We start from the raw sequence: 27,900 nt of genomic DNA, 5'->3' as shown, positions 1-27,900 counted from the left end.
CCGTTTCCTCTATTTGTCTGGTTGCTGCGGAGCTGCTGGTTGGTTTTACTTCCCATTCTGAATAGTTCTGCTTTTTTAATTTACTGTAACAAGCTGTTTTCTGTATCTTACTTCTTGATGATGCCAGCAAGATTTTTATCCGAGCATCTACGTCTGCTTTTACTTTTCAGCCGTCAGTGGAGCAGTTATTTATCTAAAAGCTGCCCTTAACATTGACAAGAACTCAACACTTTCCAACGGGACATAAATGATCTTCTGAACAGGTACATTTATCAAGTCTAGAGGTCTGTTTCTATCCTGTAGAATAACCATTAACTTGTGTCTAGGTCAGTTTTTTGTATTTGTGATCTGTTTTGTTTCATGCTGCACTAATGTGAACTTCACTCGCCTCACTGGTTGACCTTTTCTTGTTGAAATGAAAATAACTTTTTTGGCTGTATAGGACTAAATGACTAAATGCATATAACATCGATAAATGGTACAGTACATAGCCAGTGTTAGCTAACATGTCACAACACATACACACACACACTCAGAGTACAAAGCTCACAGGCTCAAATGTCAGCTCATTGTTGAAGACTTTGGCCTTAATTCATCCAGGTTTGTGTGGAGTTACAGATGAAAACAACCTTCTGCCTCGAGTGAATAAAACCACAAAAGTTTTCAGTAATTCTGATGTAAGGTAGTGACCATAGGTCAGTTCATGAAGTGATTCAAGGTCTAATAAAGCAGCTAACTGAATGTGCTCCCCTGTTTGAATTAGTTTGCTTAGGGATAAAAGTGACAACACCACAAGCTACAATTTATTTATTTTTTTTGGTATCTTTAATATAGATATATGTATATATACAATAAAGTGAGGATTCAATTCAGTTAAAAATGTCAGACCTAAGGAAGTAAAGGTTTTTAATTGCTTTGAGATTTTACATTTTAAGCCAGAAAAAGGTAGTACATACATTTTTGACAAAATAAAGACATATTTTGTTGCTTTAATGGAGTTGTTTTATTTTAAAATATATATTTTAAGCAGCTTAAAGTTCAGACTGAGTTTATCATCGTATAGTGATAATGATACTACTAATAATGAGTATTAAACTGTAACATTTACATATAAAGAAAAAATAATAGTCATGTAGAAAAATTCCAGTAGCTGAAACACATTTCTTTTCAATCTTTCAGTCTTTCTTCAGCCAAACAGCAGATGTAAAACTTTATTATTATTATTATTTGAAGTTGTTGTGTCTGTGTGAAGGTGTGGGCTCTGCTATGAATCAGTGTGAGGACAGAGAGGAGGGAGTCCCTCCCTCTAAAAGCACTCTGTGTGGGGAACATGACACAAGGACCAAAGCTCAGAGGTGAGATGAGGATCTCTAACTGTCCATGACTCTTCTCCATGTCAGAGCTCAGCACTCAGATCACTGCACCATCATTATTCACACTCAAAGCTCTGTGTGTGTTGTGTCGAAGCCCAGAGCAGCAGAACACACCAGACTCTGCTGGACTTGAACCTGGACCTGAACCCAGCTGTGTGTCCATTAAGAGTGACTGGTCTATGGACACACCTATGAAGTTCAATGATGGACTCTACTCTGCTAATCAATGGTAAGAATGTAAAATGCATTATCCATCTCTCCTGAGATGAGGTCCCACATTAATCCTTTAGGTGTAGCTACTCTATAGCTATATTCTGAGAAAAATCATTGATTTATCTGCTCCTCGCAATAATGAAGCCCAAAACATACAGTAATGCAATAGTCCCCTCCCTTTGGCATCCTTCCTCTTGTTTTATGTCTGTTGACGATGCCACTGAATTTATTAAGAAAGCAGGTAGGGGTGCATGGTGAGCTAAGGCAGATATCACAGTGGCATCTATTTGGTATTAATTGGAGAGAGAAAAAAATATTTCTCAGTTAGCAATATTTGAAACCTTGCCATAGGTGCTTTGCTGGATTCTTTTAAATAACTGCAAACTGGTTTTTATGCTCCATCATAATAACTGTCTACTAGTTGACTATCCAAATTCTAAACCAGACCAATGCTCTCAAACACACTTTGAAAACATTAAGTGTTTAATCTAAAGTTAACATGTCAGGGATTTATAGGCATCACCCAAGATAGCAACCCCATTCAAACCTTGCAAACAGTCTGTGTGAGGGATGGGAGGGGTCCTTTGCAATGGAAGAGGTTCTCTGTGCACAGGGCCTCTGAAAGATGTCCTCGATGGAGGGGAGAGAAACCTCTATAATCTTCTCAGTTGTTCTAACAACACTTTGCAGGGTCTTGTGTTCCACTTCTTTGCTGCTACCATACCACACAGTGATGCAGCCAGTCAGGACACTTTCTAGACACTCGCCTCTGTAGAAGGTGCTAAGGATGGATGGTGGTTGGCTGGCTCTTTTCAGGCTCAGCAGGAGGAGTTGGTGTTGAGGGACCAGGTGAGGTTGTTGGAGATGCACAGAGAAATGTGGTGCTCTTGACCCTCTCAACTCTGGAACCACTGACGAGCAGAGGCGAGTGGTTGGCTGGTGTGTTCCTGACATCAGCAACCATCTCTTTTTTTTTTTCCACATTGAGAGATAGGTTGTTATCGTTGAACCAGTTTACCAGTTGATTCCGACTTAGTTGAGAGTGAGCAGTGTGAGCAGCAATGGGCACCTGTGCTTACCACAATGGTGCCTGATATATAAATCAAATATAACATACTGTATCTGGAAATAAAGTTTTCTTTTGACAAAAGTGGTTTTGACTAAACTTTCTTCGGGTTGCTGTGTGGATGAGTTTGTCCTCAACAACTAAGGGTGAGCTATATTGTCAATTCCTTGTTTCTCACAGGATCCAGTGTCTTGTACCCACCTGTGTGTCCATAAAGAGTGACAGATCGATGGATCAACCATTTTTCTTCAAAGATAAGGAAAACTTGGCCAAGCGATATACCTGTTTTGAGCAGAGGTATGAAGGTGTGAAAAGAAAACAGGTCCAAGGTTTCATACTTGGCTATTAACATCTGTTTCTATTAGGATTCATGAGGGAAAAACACACTGCAACATGTTTCTATTTCTGTGTGTTTTTGTTATTCCTCCACAGAGTTCATCAAGACAATTCAAATGTTCCTAGTGGTCAGTTTGCCCAGCAGCATCAAACAGATCTGGAATCCATATTTACGGTGTGTAAATGCACAAACACAGCTACTCCAAACCCCAACAAACTGGTCCTACTGTTACAGTCTCCATGATGCACTCTTTAGACCAGCAGGCTTACAGTCTGTGACAAATGATCAGCTTTTGGTAGTCTGACAAACGTATTGTTCTGTTCCAGCTGCTTGAGGACAACATTGTCAGGTTTGTGAAAAATGAACTGAAGAGGTTTCAGAGGGTTTTGAGTCCAGTTGGCCCAGAATCTTTGGAGAGTCAGAGGGAGGATGAGGAGGTGTTGTACGGTGAGGAGGAAGAGCAGAGGAGGAGCAGCAAAGAGTCATTTCTGAAGATCACACTGCACTTCCTGAGGAGAATGAAGCAGGAGGAGCTGGCTGACTGTCTGCAGAGCAGTAAGAAGATATTAACAGATTGAACATGAAGGAAAGAGGAAATGGGGGCAAAATGGGAGAAGTTTACATATAAAACTGCTGTTAATATGATGCACACATCTGTATATTGTTTTATGGTCCATTGATGAGCTGATAAGACTTAATAGGAGGACCAAATATATAAAGCCAGTATTAAGAATGTATATATAAGATTTTCTTTTTTCTTCTTCAGAATATTTCATGTGTCAGCGTAAACTTAAATCTAAGCTGAAGAATAAGTTCGAGTGTGTGTTTGAGGGGATCGCTAAAGCAGGAAACCCAACCCTTCTGAACCAGATCTACACAGAGCTCTACATCACAGAGGGAGGGACCTCAGAGGTCAATGATGAACATGAGGTCAGACAGATTGAAACAGCATCCAGGAAACCAGATAGACCAGAAACAACAATCAGACAAGAAGACATCTTTAAACCTGGAAGAGATGAACCAATCAGAACAGTGATGACAAAGGGAGTGGCTGGCATTGGGAAAACAGTCTTAACACAGAAGTTCACTCTGGACTGGGCTGAAGACAAAGCCAACCAGGACATACAGTTCACATTTCCATTCACTTTCAGAGAGCTGAATGTGCTGAAAGAGAAAAGGTACAGCTTGGTGGAACTTGTTCATCACTTCTTTACTGAAACCAAAGAAGCAGGAATCTGCAGGTTTGAAGAGTTCCAGGTTGTGTTCATCTTTGACGGTCTGGATGAGTGTCGACTTCCTCTGGACTTCCACCACACTGAGATCCTGACTGATGTTACAGAGTCCACCTCAGTGGATGTGCTGCTGACAAACCTCATCAGGGGGAACCTGCTTCCCTCTGCTCGCCTCTGGATAACCACACGACCTGCAGCAGCCAATCAGATCCCTCCTGAGTGTGTTGACATGGTGACAGAGGTCAGAGGGTTCACTGACCCACAGAAGGAGGAGTACTTTAGGAAGCGGTTCAGAGATGAGGAGCAGGCCAGCAAAATCATCTCCCACATTAAGACATCTCGAAGCCTCCACATCATGTGCCACATCCCAGTCTTCTGCTGGATCACTGCTACAGTTCTGGAGGATGTGTTGGAGACCAGAGAGGGAGAAAAGCTGCCCAAAACCCTGACTGAGATGTACATCCACTTCCTGGTGGTTCAGTCTAAACTGAAAAACATCAAGTATGAGGTAGGAGCTGAGACAGATCCACACTGGAGTCCAGATAACAGGAAGATGATTGAGTCTCTGGGGAAACTGGCTTTTGAGCAGCTGCAGAAAGGCAACCTGATCTTCTATGAATCAGACCTGACAGAGTGTGGCATCGATATCAGAGCAGCCTCAGTGTACTCAGGAGTGTTCACACAGATCTTTAAAGAGGAGAGAGGACTGTACCAGGACAGTATTTGTCCAATATGGTTTCACATAATTCTTTTCAAAAAAATTATCACTGCAAACACAGAGCTGCCTTAATCTTAATATTTAGTGCAACTATAGCCACAGCTGTAAGGCCAATATCACAGTGAAATCTATATGGTGACCAGGACACTTCTCTCTTTGAACAGCCTGGAAAAACACAAGGATCTTTGAAATCTTAAGAAAAGTTTTTTCATCTGATCTCACAACTTTCTAATGTATAAGAATATGGAAGTTCTACTATTTAGAAATTGTAGCGCCAATGGAAACTGCTGCCTCAGGCAAAGTAAAGTGGTGAAAATATAAAAAATGTATTTCAGTTATTTTATTTGAATATTGCCAAACAGAAGGACAGATCTCAGGCTCCTGGTTAGCTCAGTCGGTAGAGCTGGAGACCCATGTATAGAGTTGCTGCAGCGGCCCGGGTGACCTGTGGCCCTTTACTGTGTGTCATCCCTTCTCTCTCTATCCCCCTTTCCTGTCAATCTTCAGCTGACACTATCTAATAAAGCCCATAAAAGGCCAAAAAAATAACTTTAAAAAGAAGGACACATCTCTAGATCGCATTCCTTGTAAAATTATTGATAGAAAACCAAAAAATTCCCACCATGAGCAAAACTTCGTTTTAAGAGGCAGAAATCGACAGAAAAAAAAGAATGCATTTGCTATTGCCAGTCAGATGGTTTTGGCAGCCAAGCATGCAATTGCCAAGTGTCATTGATTGGCCGCCTGGTATTCATGATTACCAATGTCGATACCCATTATAGGTGGATTTTTAAATTAAATCAATACCTGCTTTCAGAGTGCAAACAAGTGGATCTGAGACAAAGACATTTCTTGGGTCCCAGATCTGCATATCGAGTACTACAGCTCAAGTCTAAAGCTTGTGTCTGAAATGTTGTTTAATGTTGGGAGGGAATATCTAGATCTAGAACAACCCTCATACCTCCTGAGTCCCAGTTGCCCAACTTTGCAAACATAATTTCTCATGTTTTTCTTTTGAGTCAATGAACACATTGAACAGTTGTTCAGTAAAATGAACCTGATTACTCTTAAGGTTTAGGAAAATGAGAGTTTCTTTTGTTGATTTATTTGCTTCCATATTGTGTCTTGTTTTCTCCATCAGTTGCTTGTGAACTCACACTGGACTCAGACACTGCCTACAGGAAGCTCAGACTGTCTGACGACAACAAGAACGTGACAACAGTGAGAGAGTATCAGCCATATCCTGATCATCCAGAGAGGTTTGACTGCTTCTGTCAGCTGCTGTGTAGAAATGGTCTTACTGGTCGCTGTTACTGGGAGGTCGAGTGGGAAGGAGCCGTTCATATAGCAGTGACTTACAGAGGAATCAGAAGGAAAGGAAACAGTGCCGACTGCAGGTTTGGAATAAATAATCAGTCCTGGACTCTAAGCTGCTCTGGTGGTGGTTACTCTGTCTGGCACAATGACAGAGTAACAGACCTCCCTCGCCGCTCCTCCTCCTCCTCCTCCTCCTCCTCCGGTAGAGTAGCAGTGTATGTGGACTGTCCTGCTGGCACTCTGTCCTTCTACAGAGTCTCCTCTGACACACTGATCCACCTCCACACCTTCAACACCACATTCACTGAACCTCTTTATCCTGGGTTCGGGATCGGGATTGGGTTTGGCATTCGGTCATCTGGTTCTGTGTCTCTGTGTGAGCTGTAGGAGGACAAATCTAGGATTTTTGCCTATATCTGATATTCAGACACCAACAATTTCTTTCATCTAATGGAATAGAAAACACTTTTCCTGTTTTAAACATCTATATGTGTTCCTTTTTTATATCTGTCAAGTGGCCCTCACTTTTGTGAGGTTTGACCTGCAGTTACCCCCCTCTTGAAAAGGCAGCTTGCTTCCTGAAGATTTTCCAACTGGATTTCACTCAAGGACAAAGCTCATCATTCTTTCTTTTCTTTCTTTATTTGAAATTTGCCAATGCCAAAAGCAGGTGAAAAACCTTAGACACAAACACAAACAGTCTTTAAGAAAATGTAGAAACCATAAATCTCCATAATCCAAACTCAAATACTTATTTTTTTACCTACTAGAAAGGAATCTCAAAAATAGGTAATAAACCAACATTTAAAAGTACCCAAAAATAAATTAGACACATTTTAAAGTACTGTTAAATGACAATTTTAACTTAATGATCTTTAGCAGCTTTTACAGCTTTTGAATACACATAAATCACATTTATCAAAATTACTTTTTTAAGGTACACCACATTTCTTAACTCTTATATAAATTATATCATTTTAACTTTCACTTAAATCACATGACTTCTTAATACATCATATTTTAACCTAAAATTACTAAATGAAAGCTCACCGGCTCCTTCTTCAGTCCTGCAGTCTCTTTCCTCCAGGTCAGTCTCTAACCATTTGTCACACTGCTTCCTCCCACCATGCCGCAAGTGAAATGACTCCAAACTCCCCTGATCACCAAATACCTGGTGCACACTCAGTCCGCTGCCCTCAGGCTGGGAGACACACTTGAAGTACTCAGGCAGAGAGGGGCGCGGCCTGCAGCTCAACTTAACAATATTAATTATGTATATTTGTTCTTGTATTACATTTAATGTTGTCAGTAAATTACATCATATTCCTGTTACTCCTGCAGAAGCTCTTTCATAAGGACAAAATCATGATGAGAGAATTTGAAACAACATATCAGATGTACATCATATGTTCAGTTTGTTTGTTTTTGCATAATATAATAAAATAATTATTTTGTATTTGAATGCTGTTGATTTTTGTCGATAATGGTGAACAGGATGAGGTTGGGAGGAATGCATAGGTTGCACTTGAAGTTTTGCTAATGTGTAATATTTTTGTGTCCCTTTTCATGTTTCTGTGTTTTATTTATGTACTCTGCCTTGGTTCATCATGCCAGGGGTTAGAGGGTGAGGTTGGAGTGAGTTGGTGGGAGGTAAACTGAGGAATGACAAAGAAACTGTTGTATTACCCTCAGCTTTGTTTTACATGTGTGACTGTAACAGTCCTTCCTTACAAACAGTAAACAATTTATAGCAAAAAACACAATTCAAAGAACTTTTAATTTATAATTTCATTGTCTCTTTTTGACGAACATTTTTTCCCACAAAATTACTGAATGAATTACCTGAAATTTGATTATGTCGTATTTTAGTTCACATAAGTGAGATGTAGTTTGCCAGGTACTACAACAGCGCATTTTACAAATGCTCAATAAGTCTGTAATTTCTACTCTGTCCAAATTGCAATTTTGAAGACAGTCTAGTTTTTATAGTAACAAAAGAAAATGCAATATTTAAGCGAGAGGGTTTAAAGTGAGGGTACCAAAGCTGTGAAGAATTCAGAATCAGAATCAGAAATATTTATTGATCCCCTGGGGTAATTTGTTTGTTACTTTGTTAATAACACATGCTAAAGAATAGAAATTATACGTATATTACAATATCTAACACAATATAAACTTATGTATAGAAATATATATTAGTGAAAGTAAGGATAAAAATAAAAATGGAAATAGAAATATAATAAGAGCCTATATACAAATGATTGTAAACATATTCCACAGTGGCAGAAATTAAGTTTAAGATTGTGGCTTGCAGAAGTTATAGATAATTAAAGATAATGATTGAATAATTATAGAACAACATAATAACAATCAGGTGTATGGCATTTGGCTTCATATAAGATATTAGAATCTCATGTGATGTCGTTGATGCCAATGATCCAGGATCATCTCCACCATTCAGCCTCGCTCCAGTAGATCCAGTGTCTCATGTTCCCTGGACTGTATTTGATTTGACATTTTGTGTATGTTTGATATTTTAGACTTTTCTCTTTCTGTTTTTGTCTTATAAAAGTTTTGTTCTCATTTTATTTGCTTTGCTGATTATTAGTATGGATGAACTACAGATTGGCAGGCTACTGCTCAAAAATATAATTTAATCATTGATATCCTTGAGCAGAAATGTTAGCCATTGCAGCTCCCTCCACCACCACCCTCCTCATTATGTTGTATTTCCTTTTATTGATTTAACTAAGATTGTAATAATAATCTAAAATAATAACTGGATCTACTAGATATTCATGTGAGGCTTCGGTCTCTCAGCAGAATCCTGGACGCTGCTCAGAAACACTCACACTCATATTGTCACTATGACTCTACATTACACTGTAAACCCAGATAAGTTGAGTTTACTTAAAAAATTTGAGGAAAAAAAATTAATTAATCTTTCATGAAAATTTTAAGTTCAATGCACTAACCTCCAAGTTGATTTAACTTAAAATCATTTGTAATATTAATTTCATTGCTCATTTATTCCACTTAAAATTGAAAGCCCAATGCACTAACCTCCAAGTTGATTTCACTTGAAATCACTTGTAATGTTAATTTACCCAATTACTCCACCTTGTATCTTAATTGTAAAAAACAAAATTACATTTCATTAAACTGTTTTAAACCAGAAATTCTAAATTAAGAAAATAAAAAGCAAAACACAAAAGTACATTCTTTTCATGTTTTATTTTAACTTGGGGCACAGGAAACATTTTTAAAACATATTATTTGTTCTTGGTTGACCCTGGCAGTATATAACATATTTTAGAAGCGAAAGAAGACTGCCTCTTCTCTTTTAACTTCTGCTGCTCTCTACATGCACGAATTGGAAAGTGGAACCACAACTTTAGCTTTGATGTGCACAATGCCAGTGTCTTCCATGCTCCCACTATGACAGGATTGCTGGAGGACTACAAGGACCCTAAGTCCTGCTAATAATAAAACCACAATAAAACCATAAAACATGCCTAGCAATACGGATGGAACCAAACTGCTAGATCAGTACAAATACCATCATCTGATCATCATCAGAAAGACACAAAGACAGTGGAAATACTTAAAATCATATCACAAACAGTGCAAAACAGTAAACATGGTATTTTAGACATGCAACAGCACCAAGCACTGGTATTTGGAACAGTGGTATATTTCAGAACACTGTTTTAGACAGAGAGTTGATTTTTCAGTGTTTGGATTTTTGGTGCAAGCTCACCTCTGCCCAGGTTGAGCATCACCTGCTGAATGAACTGGAAGGTGTTTTTCATGCATTTAGGGTAATCTAAGTGCAAGGCATAAATCAGTCCAAAAAGATCACAGAAGGCCTGTGGTAGGTTGGCCAGCTCCTCCATGACCACAACCCCCTCCAACACGATGCCTACTCTGGATGGGTTGAGCTGAGGATTTTCGTCAATGCAGATGATTCCCACTCGCATCTGACTGTACAAGTCCTTGTCACTTGCGTCCTGACAGAAAGAAACAGACGAGGAGAATAAATATAACTTCTCAAACTAACAAAACACAACAAAGTTAGCCATTAGAAATGAGTAAACACGGCTTCCTCCGCCTCCTACGTCACATCCGCCTTCTTCTTCGCTTGGCAAAGTAGCGGCGAATCTCTACTGTGCAGCGGAAGATGTCAGCCTCCGTGTAGGGGGACCCGAGGTATATGTACACATAAATGCAAAATCTGAAGTAATAAACACGTAACGACTCGTTTCATAGGGTGACTATATAGCACTAACAACATAGTTATATGTATTATTTTACATTTCTGTTAATAAATCAACATAAATATTACACACTGGACCTTTAATCACTAAAACAATGCACCTGCATCATTTACAACAAATGTAGTTACTTACAGGGAAGGTTTGAAGAATTCAGAGGGATCATCCCCGAAGATGACTGGCAGTCCCCGAAGACAAAGGCACCTTATGTCTGTTGGCTGCGTGGTCTGCAAGATAGTGGACATAACTAAATCACATATAGTTATTAAATACATTCATTGACTTCCCCACAGATTTTAATTACTTTTAGGGCTGTCAAAGTAACATGTTAAATTAATTATAAAATAATGCAGATTAATCAGGCTGCATCCATGAGGAGAATCAGGAAACTTCAGCTCACTCTCCAGCACAGTAGGAGAAAAACAAAAAAACTAAAAGAATATCAGTTGAAAATATTTATATTTTATATTTAACTGCTGTAAACTGCAATTTCCATTAGCTTCCGAGCTAACGAGTCTCTAGCAAGTGGAAATATCCATATTACTGGTTAAAACAACGTTTTTACTGCTCACAAACAGCCACTGCAGATAAATCTATGGACTATGGAGAGAAAATGTCTTTAACTGGTTAAAATGTTGTTTTCTCTCCTCTGGAGCTAAAATGTGACGAACGTTAGCATATAATCTTAGCTGATTAAAACAGTTTTCACCCTCAAACAGCCAACTAACACACAGTGGCAACTCTAAAATCAAATATTAAAACACAGTGTGGTCGCTCACTCACCAGATTCAGATAACCGGGGTGCAACAGGTGAACACAATGCGGGAGACAACAGAAATGCTGCATTCAAGTCAAAAATTAATTTGAACTTCAAATTAATATAACCTATACATTTTGCTTAGATATAACGTGCAATAGAATATTAACGTTAATTGCTGTCCATGTAGAATGACCATAGCACAAACCCTGATAATAAGTCAGTATTTTTGTGGTTTCAGGGAATGTAGGTTACTCATGAAGCAACAAGTCTGGGACAAAATAAATCTTTAAACCGTCTCAGCACGTTTGATAACGTGAATCTCCACTGGTATGCTATCAGTGTCTTTGTAACACTCTGAAAAATATTAAAATACAACACATCTGTTTTGTAGCATCCATGTTGTTCCCACATTATTTCCCACAAAGTCGGAAAAATTACTTCCCAACTCAGGAGTGCCGAAACTTCCAATACAAATGAATGCAGCACTAATTATCAAGAGTCAAATTCTGTTGTGACGGGAAATAAAGAGGCGTGGTCATGACCAAAACTTATGAATTCCAGCCCATTAAACTTAAAATTATTCACACATTATATTGCTATCAAATGTAAGTATATTCTACTTCTAATTAGTAGAATATACTTACATTTGATAGTAATGCAATCAAACTTAAATGTATTGATTACATTGTACTTGATTGTTTGATTAGATAGGAAATCCGTGCTAACAGTGTATGTGCGTGACTTTAGGCTAACAAGCTGTTTAGTGTCACAGTGAACATGTTTCAATCTTTCTAAGATAAATGAAGGTACATTTTCTGCAGATTCCTCCCTCAGTCTTGGTCAGGTTGTATTTGGGTCTGCAAATCTTTTTTCATTGTGCTTATGTCTGACATCAATAAAGTCCTTTCTGTCATCTGACTTAGGCCACACTTCATATGTTCATATGCCACAGGGGTTACAAAATGTACAAGTAATCTTCTTGAATAATCATTTGTATTTGGTGTAAATAGAAGTGGAGTGGATGATTTTGGTTTGAGCTCTGAGCTCTTAGCTGATAGCTGTTACAGGAGATCTTTATGACCTTTTTATTGAAGGATTCATGCTGTTAATGTTTGACTTCAGTTCAAAGTTTGGAGCTGGTCTGTCATCATATTTCCTTAAAGAACACTTCAGTTGAAGATCAATACCAAGAGTTGAGACTGAATCTACAGACATTCAAACCTTCTATGGTGAGTTTTAAGTTGAAGCTGCTCATTCATTTCTCCTTTAGTTGTCGACTTAATGCAGATTATTTTTACCATCAAATGCAACTTAACCAATGTTTTTACAATGTTTGTTGTTAAATGTGTCGATGCAGCGTTGTGTTACTGCATTGTATTTTGATGGACACTCTGTGGATTTTATTTAGAGACAGTATTGTATGTCAATGTGAATGTTACCTCTGTCCTGCCACTGTCTTATACATGCTAGCAATGCTTGTTACTAGGGTTTTTTTAAGCGAATGAGCTTCATGAAATGCACTGCGACACAGGGAGGTGGTTGGGGTGGATCCAGAGCCCAGGATTTGCACCCTCCCGTTCTGTTTACGGTTTGGTTTAGATGCAAAATACCCCTTTGTTAAGGTTAGGGAGAGACTGTGGTTTTGGGATATTTGCAAAATTTGGCATTTTGAAATTTTATTGATAAGCTCAGTATAGAAACAGTTTTGACTGGTTGCATATTTAGACAACAGTGTTGGAAAAGTTACATGGTATCACTAAGTTAAACTCTTGCCTTTACAGTCAGTGTGATCTGTTTTTAAGAAGAATGCACTCAAAAGTTTTTAAAAAGGGTTAAAGCATGATGGCTTTAATATTTGATATTTTGGTTTCAACACAATTTGTTTTTGGAAAATGTTTGTTTTCATAACATTATAAGTTAGGTAGCAGTTTGAAGAGTCACTCATTGGACCGCCTTGAAGGATGGTTATGGACACTCACTGTCCACAGTCCAGCAAAAAACATTTTGAAGTTGTTAACAACAAAACTACCGAGTATGTTACATTAAAGGTTCAAAGCAACAATCTCTCTTCAAAAATAACCTTTCGTTTATTATTTTAAAACTTATAATTGAAAAGTTTGAAATCACCAGCAGTGCTACATAAAAAATATATGAATGTCATATCATATAAACTACAGTCTATCAATATCAACAACAAATAAACAGTAATGAGTGTTTTTCTCTATTACTAGCTCTGCATTTTGTATTGAGTCAGAAAGATTTTACTCAGTCTCTCAATTATTTTTTTTTTATTGTAGTTGATGTTGTTCATGTGCAATATCAAGGTTCAAGGTTTATGTTAACAGACTTCAGTGCTAACATCCTTATCATCGACTGTGATTAAAACACCAAGATACATAGACATAACTAAATGAACAACTCTATCAGAACCATAAAAACAGAAAGATGAAATATTTTCATAAAATTTATAAAAGCACAATAGAAATGCTAATATTACAATTTGTGCATCCACTGTATTATCACTGGACAAAAAGGTATATCCGGAAAGATCCAGTGGTATGGTGTAAGTAGGTATAAGTTTATGGAAATGTATCCAGATCTGTATATCATATTATATCATAGCATATAAAACTAAAATCGGTCAGATTTGTCTGTAATCTTCTGCATTAAACAGTATCTGTCCGAAAGTATCTGTCTGTATACAATCGTATCACCACCTTGGATACTAATGTATTTTTGTGCATTTATTCCATTTTATTCCAAGTACAGGTATTATTTTACTGATCAGTAAAGTCATTTCCAGTCCAATCTCTAAATCACGACTATCAGCTGCAAGCTGCAGTGCATTAAAGGACAACCAAAGGCAGCGATTTATCATTTTACTATCATCAACAACTGTTGGATTTAATATTTGATAATAATAAAGCCTCCAATGTAATGAATGAGCATGTTGTTGTGTCTGTGTGAAGGTGTGGGCTCTGCTATGAATCAGTGTGAGGACAGAGAGGAGGGAGTCCCTCCCTCTAAAAGCACTCTGTGTGGGGAACATGACACAAGGACCAAAGCTCAGAGGTGAGATGAGGATCTCTAACTGTCCATGACTCTTCTCCATGTCAGAGCTCAGCACTCAGATCACTGCACCATCATTATTCACACTCAAAGCACAGACCAGACTCTGCTGTATCCAGCTGTGTGTCCATGCACAGAGACAGGTCTAAGGGTCGGTCTGTTGACTACAAACATGAACAGCAGTCTGATGATCCAAAGTAGGAATTTAAAGCTGAGGGTACAGGATTTGTCTTACAGAATCTATTCCACATCACTTTCAGCAGTATTTTATCCACAATATTTATGACCATACAACAACACAGGTCAAACTACTGTGGAAACTGTGTGTCATCTTCAAAATATCATTTTATTAAATTAAAAGAAAAGCATTTTCTGTTATTTGTACAAGACACTAGTCATAATTTATAATATGTTAATGAGCATGCAAGCGTTGCCCCCTTAGCCTGGTTGATTACAGTGAGGGGTGTGTCCATAAACCCTTAAGTGATATCTCTATGTATAAACAGAAAGGTAGTAAACTTGAGCAAGTTTTCAGTTTGACTACAGGATTTATTCTAAAGCCTTTGCCTCTAAGGGCTTTTAAGTACTATGCGGCATCTCTGACCTGTTTGAATATCACACTACGTAACACAGAGTACAATGAAATTGGCATTCTCATTACCATTTCAGACACAATCAGCAAAAAGAAATTAAACGTATTACCTTTTTTACACATTAATTACACATAATGAACTGTCCAAATTACTTTTCAACTTTTACTTTTTCTGTGACAGTTTTCTAGCCCTTTACATAAGTGTTTTAAAAAGTGTATGTCCTGTGTTTGTAGGAGGCTCAAACACCAGAAACAAGACTCTCCTGTATCCAGCTGTGTGTCCATGCAGAGTGACTGGTCTAAGGGTCGACCTGTTGACTTCAAACATGGAGGGCAGTCTGATGATCAAATGTGAGAGCTCAGTATATATTGTGCAGAAAGACTTTATTTGAATATATGTATTCATTAACATGTTTATTCAGTCGGGATACTGCAGCATTGTGTCATCAAAGAGCACAAACCTTTCATATGATGTTAAAAGAAAAGCATTTATATGAATAAACCATTATTCCACCAGCCCCCTGATATAACAACAATAATAATTCTATTTATATAGCACATTTATAACGCACCACACTTTGTAGATATTTCTAATTTCTAGATGGAAAAAGACAGGTCGTTGTCAATGTTGTCTGAGTCAAGAGTAATGACTAGACTTTTAAACGAAATGAAACTGTCTGGTATTCACCATTGATGAGATTGAAAATGTTGTATTTCCATATTGTCATATGTTTGGAGAAGGATTCATCAGCACACACCAGACTCTACTATATCCAGCTGTGTGTCAATGAAGAGTGACCGGTCTAAGGGTCGACCTGTTGACTTCAAACATAGACAGAAGTCTCCTCATCCAGTGTAAGCATTGCAAGAGTATTTTTTTGACAAAAAGAAAGTTTTGTTTCAAAATATCTTACATTAGGGAATATAGGCATCCATGCAGTATTTACTTGAAAGATGCATTAATCAATTTTGTGTTTTAACAGGATCCCTCAGCAGAGACCAGATCCCTCTGACACCAGCTGTGTGTCCATGAAGAGTGACCGGTCAAAGGGTCGACCTGTTGACTTCAAACATGGACAGATGTCTTCTCTTCCAGGGTGAGCATTTGGAGCAGTAAAAAGCCTTTCTCTGACAAAAATTATATTTTGTTTTAAATTACATTAGGGAATATGTAAGCAGCCAGGTTGAATTTACTTGATAGGTGCAATTATCAGTGCTGTGTTTAAACAGGATCCCTCAGCAGAGACCAGATCCCTCTGAAACTGACAGTGTGTCCATGAAGAGTGACCACTCAAAGGGTCGACCTGTTGACTTCAAACACGGACAGATGTCCGTTGAACAACAGTAAGAATGAACACAGAACCATTTATCATTATTCAACTCTTTTGAGAAGACTATCATGTTTTAGTCCAGAGTTTTTATTCTTGATTTAGTTTCCTCTTCTAAAATATTTGACATTTATTGTGTTAATTTCTTGTTTCGACCATGAATTATAATAAAACAACTATTGCTGGGCAACGATTAAAATTTTTAATCATGATTAATTGCATGATTTTCTGCGGTTAATTCATAGTGAATTCAAAAGTAGTGTATTGTGCAGTTTTATTTTAAAAGTAATGCTATATGAACAAAAGTGCAATAACATTTGGTTTGCACTTATACAGAACTTTAAACAAATGAGTTGCTTTTTAACAACCTGGTCTTGCTGAGGCCTCCCTCCACTCCGATAACAAGCCCTAAAAACAACACAAGAGGATGTGGTTTTATTTTAATTTAATTAATGTTACCCACAACATTGTTTTTCACAGACATCAGAAGCAGAGCTCAGTGGCCTCTAGTGGTCAGTCTGCCCAACAACATCAAGCAGACCTGGACTCAATATTCAAGGTGTGTAAACATATTAATAGCGCTGCTATTGCTGACTTCAACAATGACATTTTAGTCCTACTGGTGTTGCACCTACAGCTTTGCCATGTGGTTGAAAAAATGACACGTGGAGTTCCCCAAGGTTTCATTCTCAGGCCCCTTCTGCTCAACATCTACAAGCTCCCACTATCCCAGATTATGGAAGAAAACGAAATATCGCAACATTATTATGCAGATGACACACAGATTTATATCACAGTATCAGCAGGGGAGTTCCATATAATAATTACATTAAAGACCACATACCAGGCCACATATTTTGGTGTAGTCATGGACTCAAGACCTAAATTTAGGGACATTTATATGACTACAATAATAATATTAATAACTCCAGAAATTTTAAGATCGGCTTCAACTATAAGATTGTTTAAATCAAAGATTAGAGCTTTTCTGTTGGTCATTGCCATTGTTAAGTTAAATTTGGGACTAATTATTCCCACTTAAGTTTATTTGTATCTTACATTTTATTTCATTATTTAAAATCCTATTTAAATGTGTCTTGTTACATTGCCTTCTGCTTTATGTCACTGAAACTGTCTTGTTTTTGAAAACAAATACACTTTCAGAATAAGTTTTTCAGATGAATGTGATTCTGTTCTGATAATTTAAATTTGAACATTATTCTTTTGCAGCTGCTTGAGGAAAACATTGTCAGTTTTGTGAAGAACGAGCTAAAGAAGTTCCAGAGGGTTCTGAGTCCAGATTACCCACAACGCTCTGAGAGTCAGAGGGAGGATGAGGAGGTGTTGGATGGTGAGGATGAAGAGCAGAGGAGGAACAGCAGAGAGTCATTTCTGAAGATCACACTGCACTTCCTGAGGAGAATGAACCAGAAGGAGCTTGCTGACTGTCTGCACAGCAGTAAGAGGATTTTAACAGATTGCTGTAAATATGTTGAAAACGTGTTTGGGTATCATTTGTTTGTAATTGATTACCAAACCTTTGGTTCAATGCATTTAACTGGCCGACATTCAATGCTGAATTGGATTGCAACCAAATTTGGGAATAATGATGTTATTGTTATATAGGTAATGCTGTAGATGCAGGTCAATGATCTCTACTGTCTAATTGATTCACGTAACATAATAGATGAGCAGGGCTTATAGACACGAGGCTGTAGATACAGGACATTGGTCAGTGCTGTAGATACAAGTCAGTTGGTTTTCTAGAACAGTAACGCTATAATAATAGTAATACTATTCATATTACCTATTTCATAGGATTTAGTGAAGTACAAAAATGTTTGCTTCTTTTGGAACAAATTTCATCACCAAAATTGGTGCATGGCATATTTAGATGAAGCCTAACAAGACCTAAAGGTTTCTGTTCTGTTCTGTAACACACTTGTCTGTAATCTGTTAATTTTTTTTTTTAAGGCGTGGCCCAAAGAGCTTAATGGTGACCCTTCAATACTGAATTGGATTGCAACCAAATTTTAGAATGTTGTACATTAAGTCTTTCTTCTTATGTTTATTTATCAATATTTTTTTTAAAAGTACTGTATTCTTGTATATTTTTGTGTGATTTATATATATATTGTCATTGTATATTTTAAGCACTATTGCACCAATACAAATTCCTCATATGTGTAAAAACCTACCTGGCAATAAATCTCATTCTAATTCAGATTCTGATAATGCACACGTCATTGATCAATTAGAAATTCATATAATTCTACTGACAATAGCTCCACCTTTTGAACACAGAACTCAATTACAACCGATTTTGGATGATATCTTTAGATGTGAATCACAAACCCTTGCTAGGTCCTTTAAAAGCTGTGCCTGTGAGCAGCAGTAGTGGTGGCAACACCAGATGCAGCAATCATGCATTCTTTCCTGAAATGCAAATATTTTATTTAACATATTACATTTTAATTATGTAATAAAATGTGTGATAGAGGAGTCCGGCTAATGGACAGTACCCTAATTTTTTGGTGTTGAATTCATTTTCACTTTCTTCCTTGTTCCAATGCCATCATATGGGTCATATGGCCAAAAACATTTCGTCTTCTGTAAGTAAAGTGACTTATTGTCAATGAATACGCCTCTGTCACCATTAGGCAAAATGAAAAGGATCACATCACTGTTTTAAGCAGAAACTCTACATGTAAGTTTATCTTCTGTTTAATGTTTCCATAAATCAGGTTTACCGACAGCTATATTTTGTTTATTCAGGAACTGGTGCTGAAGCTTTGTCCTGCCAGCATAACCTTAAGTCATATCTGAAGAAGAAGTTCCAGCGTGTGTTTGAGGGGATTGCTAAATCAGGAAATCAAACCCTTCTAAATCAGATCTACACAGAGCTCTACATCACAGAGGGAGCGACTGCAGAGGTCAATGACGAGCATGAGGTTAGACAGATTGAAACAGCATCCAGGAAACCAGATAGACCAGAAACAACAATCAGACAAGAAGACATCTTTAAAGCCTCACCTGGAAGAGATGAACCAATCAGAACAGTGATCACAAAGGGAGTGGCTGGCATTGGGAAAACAGTCTTAACACAGAAGTTCACTCTGGACTGGGCTGAAGACAAAGCCAACCAGGACATACAGTTCACATTTCCATTCACTTTCAGAGAGCTGAATGTGCTGAAAGAGAAAAGGTTCAGCTTGGTGGAACTTGTTCATCACTTCTTTAGTGAAACCAAAGAAGCAGGAATCTGCAGGTTTGAAGAGTTCCAGGTTGTGTTCATCTTTGACGGTCTGGATGAGTGTCGACTTCCTCTGAACTTTGACAGCCATAAGGCACTGACTGATGTTACAGAGGCCACCTCAGTGGATGTGCTGCTGACAAACCTCATCAGGGGGAAACTGCTTCCCTCTGCTCGCCTCTGGATAACCACACGACCTGCAGCAGCCAATCAGATCCCTCCTGATTGTGTTGACATGGTGACAGAGGTCAGAGGGTTCACTGACCCACAGAAGGAGGAGTACTTTAGGAAGCGGTTCAGAGATGAGGAGCAGGCCAGCAAAATCATCTCCCACATTAAGAAATCACGAAGCCTCCACATCATGTGCCACATCCCTGTCTTCTGCTGGATCACTGCTACAGTTCTGGAGGATGTGTTGAAGACCAGTGGTGGAGGAGAGCTGCCCAAGACTCTGACTGAGATGTACATCCACTTCTTGGTGGTTCAGTCTAAAGTGAAGAATCTCAAGTATAACAAAAGAGCTGGGGCAGATCCACACTGGAGTCCAGAGAGCAGGAACATGATTGAGTCTCTGGGGAAACTGGCTTTTGAGCAGCTGCAGAAAGGCAACCTGATCTTCTATGAATCAGATCTGACAGAGTGTGGCATCGATATCAGCGCAGCCTCAGTGTACTCAGGAGTGTTCACACAGATCTTTAAAGAGGAGAGGGGACTGTACCAGGACATGGTTTTCTGCTTTGTCCATCTGAGTGTTCAAGAGTTTCTGGCTGCTCTTCATGTCCATCTGACATTCATCAACTCTGGAGTCAATCTGATGGCAGGACAACAAACAACATCCCAGTTGTCTAAAGTCTTCAGAGACAAACCTAAAGTAAAGCACCTCTACCAGGGTGCTGTGGACAAGGCCTTACAGAGTCCAAATGGTCACCTGGACTTGTTCCTGCGCTTCCTTCTGGGTGTTTCACTGAAGACTAATCAGACTCTCCTACAAGGTCTGCTGAAACCAACAGGAAGTACCTTAGAGACCACTCAGAAAACAGCCAAGTACATCAAGAAGAAGATGAGCGAGAATCTCTCTCCAGAGAGAAGCATCAATCTGTTCCACTGTCTGAATGAACTGAATGATCATTCTCTAGTGGAGGAGATCCAACTGTACCTGAGGTCAGGAAGTCTCTCCGCAGATAAACTGTCTCCTGCTCAGTGGTCAGCTCTGGTCTTCATCTTACTGTCATCAGAAAAAGATCTAGACGTGTTTGACCTAAAGAAATACTCTGCTTCAGAGGAGGCTCTTCTGAGGCTGCTGCCAGTGGTCAAAGCCTCCAACAAAGCTCTGTAAGTGGATGGATCACTAGATATGAATATTTGAAACAGCATATTTTTTGCTGTTGAACTTTTTCACCTCTTATTCCTCTTTAGGTTGAGAGGTTGTGATCTAACTGGAAGAAGCTGCAAAGCTCTGTCCTCAGTACTCTGTTCCGAATCCTCCATTCTGAGAGAGCTTGACCTGAGTGACAACGACCTCCTGGATTCAGGGTTGAATCTGCTATCTTCTGGACTGGAGAGTCCACATAGTACACTGGAAACTATCAGGTCATGATTACGCTATCTGTATCTGTAAAGAACTTTAAATTAACTTCTATTTTAAAACACATAAAAAAAGGGAAATTACTTTGCTCAATCTATGGTGGAAATCTATGGTTTTACAAATGAATATTTTTTTGCCTTAAATGTTACACACACAGATGTAAGTCACATTAAGTATTGATTCATATACTTACATCTCTTTAAAGACTTAGTGTGTGCAGACTGTCATGGCGAAGCTGTGAAGCTCTGTCCTCAGTTCTCAGCTCCTCTCGTCTGAGAGAGCTGGACTTGAGTAACAACGACCTGCAGGATTCAGGAGTGAAGCTGCTGTCTGGCGGACTAGCGAGTCCACATTGTACACTGCAGATTCTCAGGTAAGAAATCAGCAGTTTGTGAAAGAGATTTGCATTTAAATTCTTTTCGTTCTGGTGATGATCATGTCAGTAAAGATTCCTTCCTACATGATAATCTAAAATGCTGCCATACCAGCCTTTTCTTAATTCCAGACTAGGAATGTCATGAATACCAATACTGGGGTACCTAGTCGATGTAAAAATGTGACAAAGTGTGTTTTCTCAGTACCTATAATGGCTCATTCACATTGGCCACCTAAGCAGCGGGTGGCAGCTACACCGCTGGCCGAGTGTGTCAGCGGTGTAGCTAGTGTAGTAGTCAAGCTGCCATGTTACCACATACACTTTTCCTTGTATAATGTAACATAATAATGAAAATTTGAATACCATATATGTACGTAAATGTGAACAGTAGTAACCAGAAAGCAGACGTGTGGTTCGTTTACCCGAAAGAGAGAGAGAGATAGCAAGAGAGCGTGCAATGGAAACTTTGGGTGGTGAAATAAAAAGCAAGACATTCCTTCACGCACATGTGATGCAGACACAGTAGTGTGAACCACCCGTAACACGCTGAAGATGGCAACAAGGGCAGCTGCAGCGAAAGCTCTGCCTCGAGTCATCAAAAAGAAAAATGCTGAAACTCTTTTCACTGTGATCACATGTTGGAAATAAACTGTTTGGTTTAGGCAAGGGGTTGCACTTCCAGAGGGTGCAGGAAGAGGAGGACTAATCTGTTATGATTTTTACGTTGATATAAATACTGTCACGACCTGGCTCTGAAGCCGTGACAAAAACGTGGAGACGCAGTTGAAAGGACAAATTATAAGTAATTTATTTAAACATAACAACCTAAATGCAACCCGAAAAAGAACTAAATAGAAGATGAGGTGTGTTTGTCAGTAACATCAGTAGTGAAAGTGTGTGTATGCATGAGTGTGAGGCATAATGAAAAGTAAATGTTGGATGCTAAAACACAACTACTCGGAATACCAGCAATGATAATAAGATAGAAAGAGAGCCCCCGTCAGCCAGAGAGGCGGGGCTTTTATAGCTGGGAAACACCGGGACCAGGTGCTTCCGGCTATGCCGATTGGTCCAACCCACAAGTACCTGCTGCCTTAAAAGGAAGAGGAAACATTAGAGCCATGCAGGGGACCGTCACAATACAAAGTGAGCCTTAAATTATCCACAGAACTATAACTATGATAGAAACAGAGACTGAAGAGATGCTTTATGGTGTGCTTTTTTAAACTGAACTATGAGCAAGATGCACAGACTGTGTTGAAATCACAAAAATCTGCAAGTCCATTCACGTCACAGATAAAATGAGACTCATGTAGGCTGATATTGATTGGTGGAAAATCTCAGAGTGGTGAACTAAAGTAAACTGTGGTACCGTGGTATTGGGTAAAGAGAATTGTGGATTTCAGTGGTATTGGTATCAATTATTACATTTCTGGTATTGTGACGTCCCCATTTAAGGCTGTCAGGCTGTCTGATCACAGAGAAAGGCTGTGCTCTTCTGGCTTCAGCTCTGAGCTCTAACCCCTCCCATGTGAAAGAGCTGGACCTGAGCTACAATCATCCTGGAGACTCAGGAGTGAAGCTCCTGTCTGCTGGACTGAGACTGGACACTTTGAGGTATGATCTAAAACAGATCACAGATTGTGATCAACCATTGTAATTCATGTCTCCTCATCTTTTGTCCTCCATTGACCTCAAAGTCAATTAAGTTATCTTAAAATTGCTCAAAGGAGTGAAAGGGTCTCACCCGTAATCTCTGAAGGCAGTTGATTATGGTTTGTCTCGACAGAACACTACTGATAAAAAACAGAGCCAATATAGGTGTAATGCGTCATCATTTGAAATATTTTACTGAGTTTAAGCGGCCCCTGTGTTGAGCAACATTCAATTTAACTGTTTGTTCATTCCTCGAATTTGATTCAATTGATTTCAACATACCCTGCACACACTTCTCTCGTGCTATTTCCTATTGGCTTACTGTTCACTTCATCTTGAGAGGGAGTATCTGGGGCAGGAGTCTATCTATTAGGATGTGTTTGAAATAATGTCCTGACCACAGCATACTGTTTTCTACACATGGGTCTTCTTCGACTTCTACTTCTATGATCCTTCTTCTCTTGATCTCTTAATGTTGTCTTTCAACATTCATTGCTGCTGCTTTAACATTTGCCAGAGGTCAGATCATCAACGAAGCAGATGCTTTTGCCAGTCCACCTGCTTCAGTGGACTCACCCTCACCTTTTCTTAAAGTGGAAATATTAGGTTAACACATTCCTTCTTGCAAACGCATTTAATCCATTTTCCATCGCCAAATCCCCAAAACAACAGTTACGTCTGGGCGTAGGTTCATAACAATGCAAAACTCTATTCAGCTGATTTTCTAAACCAGATAATCCTTGTCTGTTTTTGGAAACTGAACAAACACCACTATCACTTTTTTTTTTGTCCTTTTAGCACTGGGACCAACTCTCCATTATCAATTATTATTAAACATCAACACAGTATAACATCACACAATTGCTGTTGTTCAAGACACAGAATAAATAACTTCCACCTTCACAAAAACAAATATTTGCGGACCTATCAATACAATATATGTCGGAGGCTGTGTTCGGTCCGCGCCGTGGCCACTGGGAGGTTGCTGAACCCAGATTTGTTGGTCGGTCACACCACTCTGGCTATGGTGCTTATTCCAGCCCTGCTACAGATGGGATTTATGGCTCTTTGAAGGGAGCCGAGTCGTTCCTTTCAAAGAGCCGTTTAAAAGACTGGCTCAACTGCGACTTGGTTCCCACTGTTCATGTTAAAGAGCCATTCAATAGATTTGGTTACGTCACAACTCTAAAACTCTATGCCCCACTCCCCAGCAGCTTGTAGTGCTAATGGCGTAAACAAACCGCTCCCGGTACTTTGAGCTTGTCGTCTGTGCGGTCCGCTAATAGGACAGCTAACTAGCTAGTGGCAGGAGCTAGTACAGTTAGCACAAGCTACAGTGCACCGTAAGAGACTTTCTGTTTTACAAGAGAAAAGGTCCATGGTCAATCAATGAAAATACAGTCACTGCCAGTGGTGAGCATTACATCACACTTATTTGTCACCTTGAAGACAGAAGTTAGGGAACTGAGGGAGCAGTTAAGACAAATTGAGACAACAGTTGGGACTCACATTGGATGGAAAATCTTTTAGAGAGAAGCTTATTAAATGTCCTCATTTACATAATCAAAGACAGTATGCTTGTCTGACTGTGTTTCTTCTCCAGGGTGGACCATGGTGGACGGCCAATGTTAAAACCTGGTCTAAGAAAGTGTAAGTTTTGACTGATAAATGGCTTTGCAAGATCACACAATCAATTTAACCTTTACATTAATCTATACAATAATATTCATAACTATGAATATGTCAATAAAGGCCAGTCAATAACAAGACTAATAACTATAACACTAACAATGTTAGGGTTAGGGTTAGCATCCACACTAATGAATGATAATGTTTTACACAGTGGCTCAAACACGCTCCAGCTGTATCTGCAGTTGAGTAGAAAAATGATGAGCTGTTACTGCTGAATGTTGCAGATAAACAAAAGGAAAATCAGAAGGATCTGGGTTCACAAAGTTAGAACATAGACGTATTTTTAGTTTTGATTCTTGGTGTCAACGTCCCTTTCGTCAAATGTTAGATGATAAATTGCTGCTGTGTTGTGTCTTTTTCTCTCCATTAGATTCCTGTGAACTCACAGTGGACCCAAACACAGTGAACAGAAAGCTCAGACTGTCTGACAGCAACAGGAAGGTGACACTGGTGGGAGAGAAAGAACAATCATATCCTGATCAACCAGAGAGATTTGACTGCTGCTGTCAGCTGCTGTGTAGAAATGGTCTGACTGGTCGCTGTTACTGGGAGGTCGAGTGGAGAGGAAGTGTTGATGTAGCAGTGACTTACAGAGGAATCAGCCGGAGAGGAACCAGTGATGACTGTGTGTTTGGAAGAAATGATCAGTCCTGGAGTCTGAGCTGCTCCGCTGGTGGTTACTCCATCGGTCACCATAATAGAGTAATATCCATCTCCTCCTCCTCCTCCTCTTCCTCCTCCGGTAGAGTAGCAGTGTATGTGGACTGTCCTGCTGGCACTCTGTCCTTCTACACAGTCTCCTCTGACACACTGATCCACCTCCACACCTTCAACACCACATTCACTGAACCTCTTTATCCTGGGTTTGGGTTTGGGTTTGGGGTGGAGTCTTTGATGTTGTCACTGGAGTCCTCAGTGTCTCTGTGTTCACTGTAGGAGTCTCATGCTGACTGGAGGAACTTTGTCTCCTACAAATTACATTTACATATTTACATATAACTATGGTGAAAACAACAACTCCCACGATCCTGAGCTACTTCACCATGTCATCAAACGTTGTTTTTTTTGTTTGTTTTTTTTATGTAGGAAACCCCCTAGTGGCAGAAATTACATATTGCAAATGTGATTCTGAATGAAAATGAGTAAATAAGTAAAATGTTGCTGGTGACATATTTAATTTGTTGGCTGCCAAAAGCTCTGTTGTGCTACAATATCCACTTGTACCAATGCGTATTAAACATTTTGGTGGTTATTTAGGCACTTTTAGCACTCGGTTATGGTTAGGGACAGATTGTGGTCAGATTTAATTTCAAAGTGACTTGACACGAGGTACAATGTGTTACTGTTAAACCAAGACAGCAATCTTCAATCAGAGTTTCTGTTGCCTAAACCTAAAAAACAGCCAGTTTTAGAGATGTGTTTCTAAACATGATGTGAATACACCTTTAACTTCTTCTGTCCTACTAAGTTCTGCTAACTCCACCCCTCCAAGAAAATTACATGAGGTGTGGTCATGTGGCTACAGACACAGGAGATAACACGGCCAGAGTGACAGACTGACTACCGCTCAGAGTAGCAGGAGTACAGCTGCCAGTGGACAGAGTTAACAAAGCTAACTGGCCACGAGCAGCTGCTGCCAGACTTAGCATTGAGGTCATTTTGGCAGTTTTGTTTGAGCAGCAGTTGAACACATTTAAACAGAGTTTGTCATAATGGCTGCTAATTAGACAGCATATAAAATATATATCATCATGTAAATAAGGGATAACAAAAAAGCAACACACAGACTATGTTATGCTTCATAATCACACATGTTGGAAATAATACTAATATAATTTGTGTTAAACAGAAACTCATCGTCTTTAAAATCTGCTTTCTTTCTTCTTGAATTGTCAATCATTCACACTCACTGTCAGAAACGCATTCATTAAAAACACGTAATGGGTGCCCGGTTAGCTCAGTGGGTATAGCAGTCGACTCATGTACTGAGGCTGAGTCCTTGCTTCAGCGGCCGAGGGTTCGAATCCGACCTGTGGCCCTTTGCTGCGTGTCATCCCCTCTCTATGCTCCCCTTTCCTGTCTGTCTTCATTTGTATCTATCAAATAAAGGCAAAAAAAAAAACATGTTGTATTGTAGACAATATTCATTCTGCTACCCATTATGAATAATAATTACAAACACTTTATGTAATGTATTTGTCTGTTTGAGACGTGTCAAGACATTAAACTGAAATATAAATGACCTTATCACTGTCATGTTTGTATATTTTGAGTCAGTGTGCTTTACATGAATTAGATGTTCGAATTCATATGGTCTTGTGACAAGGTGGGAAGAGCTGGCAGTAAGTAAGTTTTATAATGAATCATAAATGTAAACACAGATCTCTTTACCTTTCTTATGCTCAGTCTCAGTTCTGTGTTCAACATCAATCAATAAAAGAATAAAGACATCAATAATAAGAAATAAATAAGTCCTGAAATAAAAGTTACAAATAAATAAAAGATTAATAAAGAACAGTGTGTTGGGGAGTAGTGAAGTGATTCCAGTAGTACTTTTTCCACTTTGCTAGAAACTAGATTTCTCCCTCGAGTAGCTTTGCTGTAGTTCACCTTCTTCCAGTATGAAGTCATTGGTAGCTTGCAAAGCTTTTAAAGTAGCATCCCAAACACAAATGGAATTTTACTTTTTAGACTCAAACGCATCATCCTGTAATGCATTGTTACCCAACCTGGGGTCCTGACACCACTGGGGTTGTTTGGGTGATTATTTAAGATGTAAACAGGATAAAGGCATGATGAAGATATATTGATACAGCCTTCAGTCTCTGATCAACAGCCTCTTCCTGCAAAGGTTCAAACAACCAAAGAGCTGATAGATTAATGAGAAGAAAACACTGAATCTGTCAAAAAAAAAAAAAAAAAAAGAAACCTAATGACTATCTATGATTGTTTAAAAGGGTAAAATATAAAAATATCAGAAAAACTCATCTCTGATCAGCGCGGACTGAAGAACGCATTTCAAATTAGCTGGGCACATCAGCAATGCAGCGTCTTGAAGA

At 38.9% G+C, this 27,900-nt stretch overlaps 2 protein-coding genes and 3 long non-coding RNA genes across 6 annotated transcripts in view; 2 read left to right on the top strand and 3 right to left on the bottom strand.

Moving 5' to 3' along the window:
• Nucleotides 1-27,900, bottom strand: part of LOC127368435 (uncharacterized) — a 180,533-nt gene that overhangs the window by 100,265 nt on the left and 52,368 nt on the right. The window lies entirely within an intron of this gene.
• On the top strand, nucleotides 60-7,718 carry LOC127368373 (tripartite motif-containing protein 16-like). The gene is made up of 7 exons (XM_051409180.1): nucleotides 60-263; nucleotides 1,253-1,355; nucleotides 1,468-1,602; nucleotides 2,833-2,949; nucleotides 3,085-3,163; nucleotides 3,316-3,544; nucleotides 6,081-7,718. Exons 2-7 carry the CDS (start codon nucleotides 1,267-1,269, stop codon nucleotides 6,641-6,643), a joined length of 1,212 nt encoding a protein of 403 aa, XP_051265140.1. The 5' UTR covers nucleotides 60-263; nucleotides 1,253-1,266; the 3' UTR covers nucleotides 6,644-7,718.
• On the bottom strand, nucleotides 4,232-19,812 carry LOC127368421 (uncharacterized). Its single transcript, XR_007885719.1, has 2 exons — nucleotides 19,678-19,812; nucleotides 4,232-4,360 (listed from the first exon to the last, which is right to left on the bottom strand). It is a non-coding gene; the product is annotated as an uncharacterized LOC127368421 (long non-coding RNA).
• Nucleotides 9,472-10,811, bottom strand: LOC127368444 (uncharacterized). Its single transcript, XR_007885832.1, has 2 exons — nucleotides 10,666-10,811; nucleotides 9,472-10,266 (listed from the first exon to the last, which is right to left on the bottom strand). It is a non-coding gene; the product is annotated as an uncharacterized LOC127368444 (long non-coding RNA).
• On the top strand, nucleotides 12,440-27,113 carry LOC127368334 (NLR family CARD domain-containing protein 3-like). Of its 2 annotated transcripts, XM_051409002.1 has the most exons (14): nucleotides 12,440-12,519; nucleotides 14,260-14,362; nucleotides 15,186-15,302; nucleotides 15,693-15,806; nucleotides 15,935-16,048; nucleotides 16,182-16,295; nucleotides 16,760-16,838; nucleotides 17,510-17,738; nucleotides 19,055-20,864; nucleotides 20,949-21,122; nucleotides 21,323-21,490; nucleotides 22,952-23,110; nucleotides 24,753-24,799; nucleotides 25,212-27,113. In XM_051409002.1, the coding sequence occupies exons 2-14, from the start codon at nucleotides 14,274-14,276 to the stop codon at nucleotides 25,775-25,777; spliced, it is 3,780 nt and encodes a 1,259-aa protein (XP_051264962.1). In that variant the 5' UTR covers nucleotides 12,440-12,519; nucleotides 14,260-14,273; the 3' UTR covers nucleotides 25,778-27,113. The 2 variants fall into 2 exon arrangements, with proteins under 2 accessions (XP_051264962.1, XP_051264961.1); XM_051409001.1 differs by lacking the exon at nucleotides 12,440-12,519 and having other exon boundaries at nucleotides 14,246-14,362; nucleotides 25,212-27,110.

The sequence above is a fragment of the Dicentrarchus labrax genome, unplaced genomic scaffold, assembly GCF_905237075.1.
Source record: "Dicentrarchus labrax unplaced genomic scaffold, dlabrax2021, whole genome shotgun sequence".
NCBI classification, from domain to species: Eukaryota; Metazoa; Chordata; class Actinopteri; family Moronidae; genus Dicentrarchus; species Dicentrarchus labrax.
The sequence above is the reverse complement of the archived record's forward strand: the minus strand, read 5'-3'. Positions and strand labels throughout refer to the sequence as shown.